General features: G+C 54.4%; 2 protein-coding genes across 2 annotated transcripts in view; both read right to left on the bottom strand.

Annotated features, from left to right (window-relative positions):
* Positions 1-13,445, bottom strand: part of XXYLT1 (xyloside xylosyltransferase 1) — a 38,721-nt gene that overhangs the window by 23,685 nt on the left and 1,591 nt on the right. The window contains exon 2 of the mRNA XM_072867190.1: positions 8,165-8,312. Coding sequence (XP_072723291.1) covers positions 8,165-8,312 — 148 coding nt within the window. The remainder of the gene's footprint in view (positions 1-8,164; positions 8,313-13,445) is intronic.
* The window catches only part of ACAP2 (ArfGAP with coiled-coil, ankyrin repeat and PH domains 2), a 79,384-nt gene continuing 74,103 nt past the window's right edge, over positions 8,165-13,445 (bottom strand). The window contains exon 25 of the mRNA XM_072867186.1: positions 8,165-8,312. The gene's annotated coding sequence lies outside the window, so the exon portion shown is untranslated. The remainder of the gene's footprint in view (positions 8,313-13,445) is intronic.

The raw sequence follows: 13,445 nt of genomic DNA, 5'->3' as shown, positions 1-13,445 counted from the left end.
GCAGCAGCAATGGCCCTGGGTGCTGACGGCAGCATCGCTCTGCTCGCCTTGCTCCACACCCTGCAGCCACCTCCAGAGGGATGGGGAAGACTCGGCAGGAGATGGATGCATTTTGTTCCAGGAAATTAATTCTTCCTGTGCATCCAAGTGTCTCCTCGTAATCCATCAAGGTCTGAGGGACTAATATTTAATGGTGCTCAACACCTTGGCTCTTAACCAGACTCCAAAGCAGAGACATTGCTGAGCACGCGACAGCTTTCAGGATGGAGCTGTAAGTGCTGCTTGCTATGTATTTAATATATGGTGCCGCTGGGGGAGGAGTGTGAAGACACTTTTTGGAGCTGGAGGAAGAGCAGCAGGAAACCTTATAATCAGACAAAATAAGGTTTAATTCCAGGTTGCCATAAATTACAAAGCAGTGCAGATGGAAAGCTGTGAAGTAACGAGCGGGTGAGACGGAAAGGGAAACCAAAAAGAGATAAAGGAAAATAAATGCATTAAGGTAGATGATCTCATGTCCTGATTAACTGCATGTGCTGGGGGAAGAGGCTGCAGGCAGATTTTGTCCTTGTTTCTTCTTGCTAAGCTCTAACGAGCTACGGCAGAGCGGGGAGCAAGGCCGTGAGGGAGAGCAGCCCCAGCACCAACGCCGGGTGATCCCCAGCAGCTTCCACCCTTCAGGTATGGGGGAGCGGGGCTGGCTGGGGAGGGAGGAGGGCAGCACCCACCCGCAGCACCGGGCACCGAGACCCCGCTGCTCTGCGGGGAGAGGTGAAACAGCCGCGTGTGCCTGCCCCAGCCTGACAGATCTAGGACATCCAAAAATAATCAATGGTGGCACTGCAGCGATGGGCGGCCAGCGGAAATTATGAGAAGTGACACCATCCCCGGGGGCTGCGGGTCGCGCCGGCCCCCAACGGCAGCGGTGCCGCAGGGAAGGGGCCTCCGCCATGCCGAAGCTCCCGGGGTGCTGCCAGGCACCTGCCGAGCAGCATCCGCATCCCCCTCATCGCAGCAGCCCTTCCCGACAGCTCCTCCGCAGCAGGGCTGGGGCCGAGGGGCTCTCCTGCCAGGAGAGGCACATCCTGCAGGCAGCCGGACGGGGTTAGCGTCTCATTTTGGCAGGTGAAGGACCCCCCTACAAGGCCACAGCCTCCAGTGTTTACCTGGGGTGGGCTTATTCAGAGGTCTGCTGTTGCCTGCTCCCAAAAAGCACCATGAAAACAACTCCCACAGCACAACAGGCTCGCCCCAGCAAGGAACAATGGCTGGCACCGCTCTCCCTATTGCTCACAAATCCATCACTCCAGCCTCTTGTCTTCTCCTCCCAGGATCTGACATGAGTGAGCGCAGCCTGGAGACAGGCTGGGGAAGGAATCTGGCTGGTTTTCACATGGCTGCGGAGTGAAGCAGGGAAGGAGGTTATGAGACCACACCAGACACTATGAACACTCCCTCCATCCCTGTAAAGATGGAAACATTTTTACCAGAAAATAAACCCTTCAGCTACTGCAGCATCCCATGGGAGCTGCGGCTTGGGGGCATGTGGCTCTGGGGCCATCTCCCACGACTCCACCACAGACCCCAATTTTCTATGCCTCTTCACAACGTCTCCACTTCGATAATGCAGGATCAGGCCTGGAGCATCTGGGACGCTGGCGCTCTCCTCCTAGCACTCTCCCAACCCGCTGCATCTCTGCGTACCCCTGACGTGGTGGGGCTCAGCGACAATGGCAATGCTCAGCCAGCAGGAAAGGATCAGGAGTGACGCGCTCTCAAAATGCTCATTTATTACAATGCAAGTCGCTGAATTTTGTGGGTAGCTGCACTGTGCACCAGGAATTGCTCTGCAGCTGACAGGAAGAGGAGGGGGTGGTACTCCCCCATCTCCCTCTGCCGGGCTCCACCTTACAGACCTCTGATGCACATTTCTTTGTTCACGGTGTGACACAGGATTGATGCACTGTAACTCATTGCACACAGGTGCTGTCAAGGGGAAACATCATGTGCAGTCACCTGGCATGCTGCTGGCAAACAGAGCCCAACCCAGGCAGTCCCGTGTTACGGATTCGAACGTTGCAGCTGCAATGGCAAACCCTCATGCACGCACACCTACAAATTCCTGTTTTCCCAAATGCAATAGACCACGTTTTCGGGATGCTGCCCGCCTGTTTTTACAGAAGCGCGCTAGCAGAAGACAGCCACTTGTCAAGGTGCTGTTCCAGGAAACAGACTATTTTCCCAATACCTCTGCTTAACACATTTCCACGGCTCCAGGCTCTCCACCTCCACAGCCAGCAGCAGGAGTGCTTGGAGAGCCTGGCCTCAGTGCAGGCTAGGTGCCCTGAGAAGGCAGAGCGCAGCTCACCGCTCGCTCTAACACGTCTCCTCCCTGGCCTTTGCCCTCCCTCCAGCTCCGCTCGGTGGGAAAGGCGTAAGCTGATGCTCACAGAGGCCACTGTCTCCGGGCCGGGACTCCCAGAGCAGGCAAAGGCTGATATCAGTTTCATGGGAGACCAAGCTGGAGCCAGCAGCTGGAGCCTGCTGCAAGCAGCACCAAACCCCAAGAGGCCTAGGGCTTGGTCATTGACAGGCAGCTTGGACAAACATCGCTATAATCTGGTCTACGCTTAATAATCAGTACAGCCATTGATAATGAGCTGGATAAAATACCCCATTCAGAGCCTGAGGCCAGGGAGACCACTGGACCTCCCATTTGATCCCGGTGTGTCACAGCCATTAAGTCCAGACACCCGTTATGAAGCCGATGGCACAGCTCCCTGTCGGTGGCCGCTTCCCTGGACATGGTGCTGCTTACTCACCTGCAACAGCTGGCCGTGCTTGCCCCCACCACACGCAGCTGTGTACCCCCTGACATGCTCCTGCACAGCTTGCAGCCTGGGGAGATCCCAAAGCAGAGGCGGTGTCTATCAGACAGCAGCTTGAAATTATTTCCTCTTCCATGAGGCAGCTCAGCATCTACAACATCCCACGGCAAGAAACTCCATGGATCACCACACCTGTGTGAATAACCACTGCACTCTCTGTTTTAAACCCGTCTCCCACCAACTTTGATGCCCCTCAGTACTTGTACAACATCTGCCTTGCGTGGCTCGTGGCTTCGTGGACCACACCGTAACCCCCTCAGCCAGCCCTCTCCCAGACCCAAGGGTCCCAGTCAGCCAGGTTTGTCCCGTACAGAAGCCACTGCTGTTCTCTGAACCTCTTCCAGGTTTTTCCCATCAGACCATGTTGATATGCCATAAATTTCAGCAATACATAATGATCAATCCCACTCTGTTCTCCTTCCTCGTAGCTCCTCATCTTTGTTTAGTCACACAGAAACTCACCCACTTCTCCCACTGCTGCTTAGTTCCCTTATGAGCCCCTGATGAATAACCTTATCTGGTTATTCATCAATGGTACCTGCAGATCAAGCTCCTGAGTTTTCAGTCAGTAACTCCCCAGGTGTGTCTTCACAGTAGAGTACTGCCCAGCTCCTACTTCTCTTATTCATTGCCTCTCATAAGCACTGCAACCAGTGGTCTTAATAATTTAGTCATATCTCACCCTACCGATTTCAATAGTGATAATTATGTCAAGTATTTCCTCACCAAATATTTTCTCCCAAATCTTTTCCAACACATCCACTTTCTTACCCCAATTCCTAACACTGGAATAAACCAGTCAGGGAATTGGCTCTCTTCCCCTTCTCGGTCCCATGCTTTCAAAGTACTTAAAACAGGCTGAGGGTGAGCTGAACAGCATTTGCCTCTCTCCCTGGCTGTTAGCTAGACACCTTCTGATGGCTCTTGCTGTCTGCTCGCAGAGCCTTCTGCAGGCACGTGGGTCATCTCCGGGATGCAGCAGGCATCAAAGCAGAAGAGAGGCTGGGCACGAGGAGGAACTATCCTGCTGAGCTGCTTTCCTGGAGATCTCCAAGCCTAATTTTATACATATGCTTGTAAGAGATCCCCTTAGTGGAGTTAAACATTGCAGTCACAAGCCATCCTGCTCTGCACTCTTCCCTCCACTGCCTGTGTGAAGACACGGAGCCGTGTCAGCACGAGCAGGGGCCCATCCTCGCTGGCACTCCCTCTCCATGGAGACATCCCAGCCGTGGCTCGGCTCTGCTGCATCCCGCCGGCTTCGGGGGAGCAGAGCCGCGTTCCTCTTCCTGCCCACCCAGAGCGGTACCAAGATTAACGAGTTAGTGCTTCACCAGTGCCTGAAAGATGCAGCAGGCGCACGAGGGCTAACCTCATGCATGGCAGAGCCCAGGGGCCCTCTGCACCCTGTGCTCATCTCCTACCCTTCGTCAGGGCTTCTGCCTTCATGCTGGGTCGGTCAGTGGGAGAGAAACCCCGAGAGCTCCCCCACGTGCTGCCAGGTCGGGAGGAGGAGACCGTGTTCAGAGATGCTGTCCCCCAGGAAGACTGCCAGCTGTTCTAACCCGCCAGGAAACCTTGCTGCCTCCAATTTGTCAAATACCATCTTCAATCAACTTCTGCTAAATACCCTCACCCTGGTACCTCCAGCCGGGTTTCAGAGACTCCCCTGAGCTAACGGACTCCACTCCTCTGTCCGAGTTGGCAGAGATAAGCCACAAAGCTGCTTCTCCATCCTGTCCCATTTTCCCTCTGCTCCTTCTCTTCTCCCACAGGGTCATCCTGCTACAGCATGGTCAGCAAAACCAATGGAGTCAAACACCAAACAGCAGTTTTCAAAGCTCTGCCCAAGCTGCTGGATGCTGACATCTGTCCCTCAGCCCACTGGCTGCTGAGAACACCCAGTTGCCAAACTAATTCTCCCTGAAAACCACCTTATTTGGGCCAAGGACAGAGGCCAAGAATTCCCTGGGGAGCCCACAGCTTCTCCTGGATGCCCCTCTGCCACCCCATCTCCTCCTCCCCTCACCATGGCATGAGGAGTCCGTCCTGTGACCTTGCCTGCCAGGCAGACCTGCCCAGACACTGCTCCTTCACGTATCCGTAAGGAGGGTGATAAAAAGCTTGCTGGGTCTTCTGAAGTTACATGACTAAAATGGCAAGTGATTAGAGGGATCGAAATCAGCTGGGAAGTGAGAGGCCAACTCTGGATAGGCATACTAGAAAGGAAAGTAAAGAGGTCCGAGTCCTTGTTCTCCCTTCCCCTCCTTGCACTCCTCTGCAAGTCCCAGGACCATTTCATCCTGGCATCGTCCTCACCCTGGCAGCTCCTCCTAAGCCTGAACCCTGCTCGTCCTCTCTGTGTAACTTTCCCATCACTTCTGCCTTGCAAAACCATTCCGATACATCAAGCCCTCCTCCAGCTCCTCAGGCCTGGCCACACTGCATTAAAACAGGATTTACGAGCCTCAAGCACAGACAATAGTTATGCAGTCTGCACGCTGCATACCAAGTCCCCAGCTGGTTTAAATCAGATTAACTCCACTGATGTAAGACATTTAAGGCAAGAGAGTTCCATGATTTACACCAGCTAAGAAGCTGTTATATTATAGTTTGGCAGCTGCAAGTTTTAGAGCTGAAGTTTTTTGGGCAAGGATCCCAAGCAGCAGTGAAAAACAGACCAGTTGAGTGGCAAAACCCACTTATTCTCAGTGCTATATGCACGCAGCCAGCACGTGTTCCACAAAAGTCTTCTTTAAAAAAAAAAAAACAAACAAAAACCCCTGGTGTTCAGTTGTGAGTGCCATCAGTCTGCAAAGTCAGTGCCCCATCACAATCCCAAGGCTCCAAACAAATCACTAAGTCATGATACTACGAAAATGCCTGCCGTCAAAAAATGATAAATTTGGGAAACTAAAGCCAGGCAACTTTAATGCAAAGGTCACTAGCTATTGAAAAAAACCTACAGACCGATGAATACAAATGCAAAGAAACACACAAGAGAACTTAATATTCAGATCACGGCCTTCATTTCTGCTGGAGGATGCTTAAGCAATCCAATCAAATCTGGCTTCCACAAAAAACTGGTGCTAACACTGTGGAGCCCGATGTGCCTGTGAGGTGCACGAAAAGATGCAGCGTTCAGGGGAGGTGAAATGGCACAGAAATGCACCAGGACAAATGCTAATACTGCCTGAAAAGGAAGGTTTAGTCTTTTATCCTCCACCTTAGCCAAGTGGCTTCTTCACACCAGTAGAGGCTGGTTTGTCAGAGCAGCAGGAGCCCAGTGCCATTCCCACGCCACCCACAAGCCTGCAATGGGCAGCAGAGCTGCAGCCTTCCCTGCTGCCTCCCGTCCGGTGCCGGCTGCGCATCGGGAAGGAGGGAAGGGGCTGGGGAGCCCTGCCAGCCCCATAAATCACCAGGCACCCAGTGCAGTGGAGCCCTGACCTCCCTTGCAAGGGAAATATAAATCAGCTTTATTAGCAGCTTCTGAAACAAAAAGTAAGCTTATGAAACTGTAAAAATGCCTCTTTAAACATCCTGTGCCCCAAACAGACCATTTAAAGCCCTGTCAGGCTGAGGGAGAGCACGCAAGCTTTCCAAGCGATGAGACAACCAGTGGGTTGACGAACTGAGAAAAGGCATTTCAGACTGAGCAGCTTCTTGCTGGCAGGTGGCATGACATGGATATCTTTAGCACATGGTAAAGACAGGGTAGGGAATCGCGATGAGTGAATTACCCAGCATTAATACCGTCATTTGTATTCAGCATACTTCAAAGCACTCACAATGCAGACGTCACCGGAGAAAAAAAAAATTACCCAAGCCTAATGGAGAGCAAAGTACAGCACATTTGCTGGAAACCACAGAGTAATGACCGGTGGGGGCTGGATGGGACCCTTGGGGCTGCCTTGCCCCACAGCCCCCCGGAGGGGATGAAGCAGGCCACCTCCCTGCCTGCTCTTCCCTAACGCCTGCCTGCACAAATTAACCACCACTGCCCCACTGCTTAACAAGCTAGCATGGGATGGCTGTGCCCCCCACACAGGGGCACATCCAGAGGCAGCCTCACGAACCAGAGCAGAGGCAGGAGCTACTGGGCAGAGCCAAACTGGGACTGGGCTCAGCAGGGGCACAGGGGGAGTCGCACCCGCTCACGTCCCAGCGAGAGCAAGACTGTGCCTGAGATCCATGGTAGGAAGTCTGCAGGGAATATTATGGCTAGGCAGAGGCTCCAGACACCGAGGAAGCTGCCGGTGCCGGCGGTGCTAGCCACGGGAACAGCTATTTCAGCAACACACACAGGTGGGAACAGGTCACCACCGCGTGCCATCCACAAGCAGCTTTGAGAGGCTGGTCACCTCCTCCTGGGGCAGGGGTACAGCCACGCAGGACCCCGGGGCTCCCTGCCGCCACTACCACCCACGCCCTGCCGTGGCACAGGGAGGGCACGTAGCCAGCGGCTGGCCCGGGAGAGGATGCTGCCCTCACCGGTGCATCACGCCAGTGGGGCAGCCAGCAGGGAGAGCACAGGGACCAGCACCGGGAGGGGACAGGCAGGGCTGGGGGAGGTCTGGGGAAAGCGTTTGGAACCCAGGGATGCAACACCCTCCTCGTGCGACCGGTCCAAGGCTAGAGAGCACGCTGGTCCCAGGAGAAGCACCCGTGCGCAGCCGGGGAATAAAACATGGCATCAACTGAGCCAAGCCCTCTTTGCCAGCTGCCTTGTTTTCCTGCAGATTTATTGTTGTTCCCGCACTCAGTAACAGCAGAGCGGAGGCACAATAAGGAAACTCAAGTGATCAGTGGCTGCTAATCAGCAAAGCCTTCCAAGAGCTCACTGAAGCCAAGAGGAAGGGCTCAACAACCACTCTCTGCTGACACTTGCTAGCACAGAGCCAGGCAGCTGCGCCACGAACATGTGGCACCTCTTTCTGCTGACACCCCACGGGGAAGGGGGCTGTAAACACACACAGGGCAAGCACGCTTGCTCCTGTCTTGCCTCTCCTACCATCTCAGGGCGCAAGGGCAGGGCCAGCTGCAGCGCAGCGCGGATAACCTCCTGCCACTCATGCCAGCAGAGACCTGGATGTGGGCAGTCTTGGACCGAAGGGTCCGTCACTCTGCAGGAAGGAGCAGAACCCCAGCAGCCCACCCCAAAAGTTTGTTAGCTTTCTTTGCATTTCAAATAGCACAGATAACATCTCCGTGCAGAAGAAAAAGAGAGCCTGTGTTGCCAGAGGCAGCTGCTGCAGCAGCTCACGGAGGCTTACCTTTGGGCATGATGCGATGCATTGCAACCGACAAGAAGAAGATCGAGTCGCTGTAGTAGGTCCCTGATCCAGCGCTGAAGTGTTTCTGCATGGCTTCGACAATTGGAAACAGCTTTTCTGTCAGCTCATTCACATCATGGACTATTACCTAGGAGAGACACCAGAAACACCACTCAGCAGCCACCTCTGGGGACTGGCCCAGCGCTGGCAGCCTTCGCTCAGCCTGCACCGGCACAGGGTGAGGGGGGGCAGATTGGTAAAGCACAGATACTGCTGGTTGGCACTGCAGCTGCACAAAGGGACCCGACTGCCCCGGCCCCTGCATGTTCCCCTGCCAAGAGAGCCAGCTAAGTGTGGCAGGGAAAGGAGGGAAGGATTTTTACAGCCATTTCATAACTGTGAGATGGGCAGAGACTCGAATCCACTCACACAATCAAGCGTGTTCAATGTTTTGTGGTTTTTTTCCGGTCTATTCCCACTGCCTAATGCAACCATGTATCTGGTCTCCCATATGGAGTCCATCAGAAGAGGTGACTGTTCACTCCAGGGTCTGGCATCCTGCCATTTTGAGGCAAGCCAGACCATGTCACTTACCCTGAGGACCAAGACTTGCTCCTTCTACAGAGGCAGGCTGTGACAGGGCCAGGGACACAGCCCGGATTTCCTGAACCTCAGCCCGGCATGGAGGCAAGCTCTGCAGCACGTCCTGCCAGAGCTGGAGGGGGAAAGGGAGGACGGGCCACAGCACGCCGATGAAAATCCAAACATCAGCAGTTACAGCAGAGCCGAGCATCTTCTCTAGATGGAGCTCAGCCCGCTTGTGCTGGAGCTTTGCTCGCATGCAGCCAGCAATGCCCTGCACTCCTCAGCCCTGCTGGAGCCCACGCACCAGCACCGGCCCTGGCACGCCTGCACAGGTCGTGGCTATGGGCCAGAAACAGGAGCAACTGCAAATGTACCTTGTCAGCTACTGAAATTTTACAAGCTTATAATTAATTTTGGTCAAAGTCCGACGAACAGGAACTTTCATGCAGCCTGATGCTCATTACACACACAGAAGGACGCAGGCCACCGAATCACTCAAGATAACAGGAGGAATTTTCAGGGTAATTAAGAGAGACAAGGAATATGACCCTGGTGCGGACGGGGCGGAGTGCAGGAACTCGAGCGTGGAGACTTGAGGTCACGCTGCCTTCTTCAGGCCAGGGAAAGCAGGAAGAGCCCAGCAGGAACTGAAGGCCAGCAAGGACACAAATTTGCAGCAGTACTTGAATTTTGGAAAGGGGAGCCTATAACCCTTGTTTGAGGGATACAGAGACACTTCCTTAAGCCTTCAGCAGGGAACTCAACCCCATGATCTCCATAGATCCCTTCCAAACTAAACTATTCAACGGTTCTATGGTGTCACTCCTTTTTCCTACTAGAAATTCCAACTGCTTAAGAGCAAGGAGCCTTGCACTACACATACTTAAACATAAAACATAGAGCATTTGCTTTTTTTAATCCTAAACCAAGTCAAGTGCTTCAGAGGAAAAGGTGGCTCTGGAGCCTGAGCTGGTGCAATGACCATCCTCTCTATGGGATGCACAAGGGGCTGCTTTGATGCCCAGCAAGGCTGGCACAGAGACAGAGGCAGTGAGTGGTCTGGAGCTTCTTCCTCCCACGCTTTCTTGCAGAAAACGTTACCCAGATCAAAGTGCTCTTGCGTCAGAGCAGAGCTCGCCGGAGGCAGGGAGCCGCTCATGGGACCCACAGTACGCTGCACAAGACAAGGTGACGAGTCCATCCTGACCCCGGGCACGGCAGCCGAGCCCACGGTGGGGTACTGCTGGAGGACAGTAGCCCTCCCTCCTGGGGAGGGCACCCCAAACACCTGCCCTCAGCCAAGGGCTCAATGCTGGCCCTTGCTGTGAGCCAGGCGCTGTACGAGAGCCCTCGCGCAGGCTCTGCGGCCAGCGTGTCCCTCGGCGGGGCGGCCATGCTGCTGGCGTTCCAGCTGCTGGGATCAGGGCCAAGTGGCTGCAGGAGGACGGCAGGAAAAACACAGAACAACATGTACCAGAAAAGTGCATTAGGAGAGCTCATCAGCAGCCACACCTGGCTGTGGATAGCACAGCATACATAATCCTTCCCTGAGACACTGCAGGGAAGGAAACTCTGGTACCAGAAACATTACAGCAGTATCTCGCCCCAGTCCTGCCAAGCTGTGCGACCGGCTTCACCATCACCGTTAGCACCAGCATGGCTGCAGGAACAGGCAGGAGAGCGGCACGGCTGCAGGGAGCAGATCGGCAGCACCAAGCGCTGCTGACAGCAGTGATCCTGGGTGACCAAACACAGCAAAACACCACTACCCTCCAGGTGCAAAGGCACTGACCGCCTGCACACGGAGCTGAGCACCAGCACCACTGGGACGCACGATGCTCCGCTCCCAGCCCAGCTCAGTAGGGGCAGCTTCAAGAGTCTGGGCAGATTGGAGAAGCATAGAGGAGAAAGACAGCACCTGTAACCGCCCTTCTGCATCCACCAAAGGCAGCCTGAGGTCTGCACAGCACATAGGAAACAGCTGAGCAGGGGGAAAAAAGCATCAAACCAATTCCAGTCACCTCTGAAATGAGCAGAGTGCCAAGCACCAGTGAACAAAAATCATGGGAAAAATACTCCTGAAACTCCAGACACAGCATCATCCGCCTTCCCTCCCCTGCCAAAGAAAACAGGAAAATTTGTCTTTTGCCCACCCTTTGGTTAGGCACTTCTGCAAAGCAAACTCCTGAGCAGCTGAATCTTCCTGCCACAGCCACAGGCCGGCCGGCCTCTCCAGGACTGCGAGGGCTTCTCCTCTCCCCACTGCTGACTTTAGCACAGCTCGTTGATCTGCTGCTAATTTTGTACTTTGTTATTTATTTGTGTAGCAGCTTTCAGTAAATCCCGGTAGCTAAATCCGACCGTGTTTGCTGAGGACATTAAGAAAAGTAAGTTCTAGGGGTTTCCTGTGCAAGCACAGTTTTATAAACACGTCCTGCACCTGGAAAAGACCCTTTCAACTGATTCACTAGGAAAAAACAACCCACATTTCCTTTCTCTTTAACTTTCCCTCCTTCTCGTGCCGGCTATCTTTGCAGCTCTCTTGTAAGCGCAGGGTCATGGCAGCTCAGTTACATTCACCCGAGAGTGTCTTTGCACAGCACCAGACCCACAAGAGGAGTCAGCGTTTGGCAGCATCCTCTGCGGGGCCGATCTAAACAAGCAACCAGGAAGAGCAATGCGCAGAGTGAGCAGTTAATTTTATTCTCAGAGGGGAACGGAATAAATAAGCGATATGAATCAGCGCAAGGAGTCAGAGCACGCAGCCCAGAGTTGCAGGAAACGGGACGAGCAGGGGCTCTTTGTAAGCACAGAATCGGCCGCTGAGACATGCCCGGGCTCGTTCCTGGGCATTTCCCACTCGCCGGGAAGCAGGGAGGCTGCAAAGATCACCCTGCAACCCACGGGACAGGACAAGCTCTCTGCAACTGCGAGCATAAAAGCCCTGGTAAAAGCCCAGCAGAACCTCCGCTCAGAGGGCAAGGCACGGGCAGGAAGGCCAGGCCCTGGCTGGGTGCCGGCGTGCGGTGAGTCCTTCCTCCGGCACCGCTGTTTGCGGGTGCTTCCCGGCCAACTTCCTCCGTCCCCATCGCTCTCCACCCCACGCAAAAAAGCCACACAGGCACCACATCGCGGAGCACCAGCTCCATCTGCCGCTCACCGTCAGCACGCTGCGGTCCCAACTCCACATCTGGGACACATCTGTACAGGCACTGTGGGACCGGTGACGCCATGTCACGACTGCCCCATGGCTGGGACAGCCCAGGTCTGCCCTGCCCTGCACAACAGGGAGGGTCCCGTGCCTAAGTGCTCCCATGCACCCCACCGCGGTGCATCCCAAAGCCCGCCTGCTCTCACCCTCCGCGTCCTGCCCTGGCAGGCTGCAGCTGGCTGCTTCAGTCTCCAGGAGATCTTGAAAGTTCCTGAATTTGCTTAGGGAGACGAGAGCTGGCCCACGACCTTCCCCAAGGGCTGGGATCCAGGTTTGGTTCCTGGGCTTCACTCTAACAGAGGACGCAACTGATCCCAGCTCTGATGGGAGGGGAGGGCAAGGACAGCTACAAAAGCAGAGCCCAAATCACATCCTCATGAAGAAAAAGTAAATTTCAGAGTTTTTATCAATCCTGCCTCAGCAGCTCAAGCTGCCCTCTGAGCACTTTATCAAGCCTCGTCTCTGGGCCTACTCTAGGACTACAGCATAAGAAGTAGGAGTGTGTTCTGGGGACACCAAGAGAACCAGGAAAGGAGAGGTCTCGGGATGAAGATGGGTTACTGCTGGAGCTACCTGAGCATCAGGATCAACCATCTTCAACGTTATAGCAGCGCCAAAGTTAGGTCCAAGTTAGGGTGATGTTTCCTGCTGATAAAGAAGAGGAATGCGTAGGCTACAGCAAGAATAAAGAGGTGCTGTCACCTGCTGGCGTACCAGAAACTGGCACAATATTAGGGGCAAGGCTGTATGCTTGAGGAGCAGGCAACAGCTTCTGCTCTGTACTAGGAACTCTACCTAAACACAGGTAAGTGGATAGATCTGAAGCGTCCTGCCAACCACAAGCTAGCTAATGAAACCAGGATACGTCAGGCTCTGCCAGGAGAGAGGGAAGCAGCTGTCCCACTGAGCAGATCCCAGTGAGATCTCACTCGAGCCCTCCAGACCACGCTGCTTGCCTACATCCAAAAGACCAGTTCTGGTGCAAGACCTACTCACTGAGCCGTGAGCCAGGCTTTACTGCAAGTCCACAAGCACCTACAGTCAGAGGCCCACCCTGCAACAGACACATTACTGCGTGCCCCCACCTCACGCAACATTCAACTCGCAAGCCCATGTCCCCCTGGAAAAGCAAGACTGGCAAGGCTGCCCGCAGAGGAACTTGGTTTCTGAGAAGAGCAGACAGTAGTAAGGCAGCCACACGCACACAGAGGTGTCTGGAAGGGATCTGCATGCCATGGTGGCCCGGGGGACACTCGCTCCAGGGGACACAATACCACAAATCTGCGCTAGGCTGTCACACTGCACATTTGCACTGCACCGTCATGGGGCACCACCAGTCAGGAGGAATCCTCCTGAAGGCCGCTGTGCACACCTCCTCCAGACAGCTGAGCGCTGGCATGGTGCAGGTTACTCACCACGATTACGTGACCTGACTGAGCGCTAGCACTAGTAAAGTGCTGTTTAAGAAAAACGAGAGGTGCGATT

Source organism: Ciconia boyciana, chromosome 7 (genome assembly GCF_034638445.1).
Source record: "Ciconia boyciana chromosome 7, ASM3463844v1, whole genome shotgun sequence".
In the NCBI taxonomy this organism is placed as follows: Eukaryota; Metazoa; Chordata; class Aves; order Ciconiiformes; family Ciconiidae; genus Ciconia; species Ciconia boyciana.
This window is presented reverse-complemented; position numbering and strand designations above follow the sequence as displayed.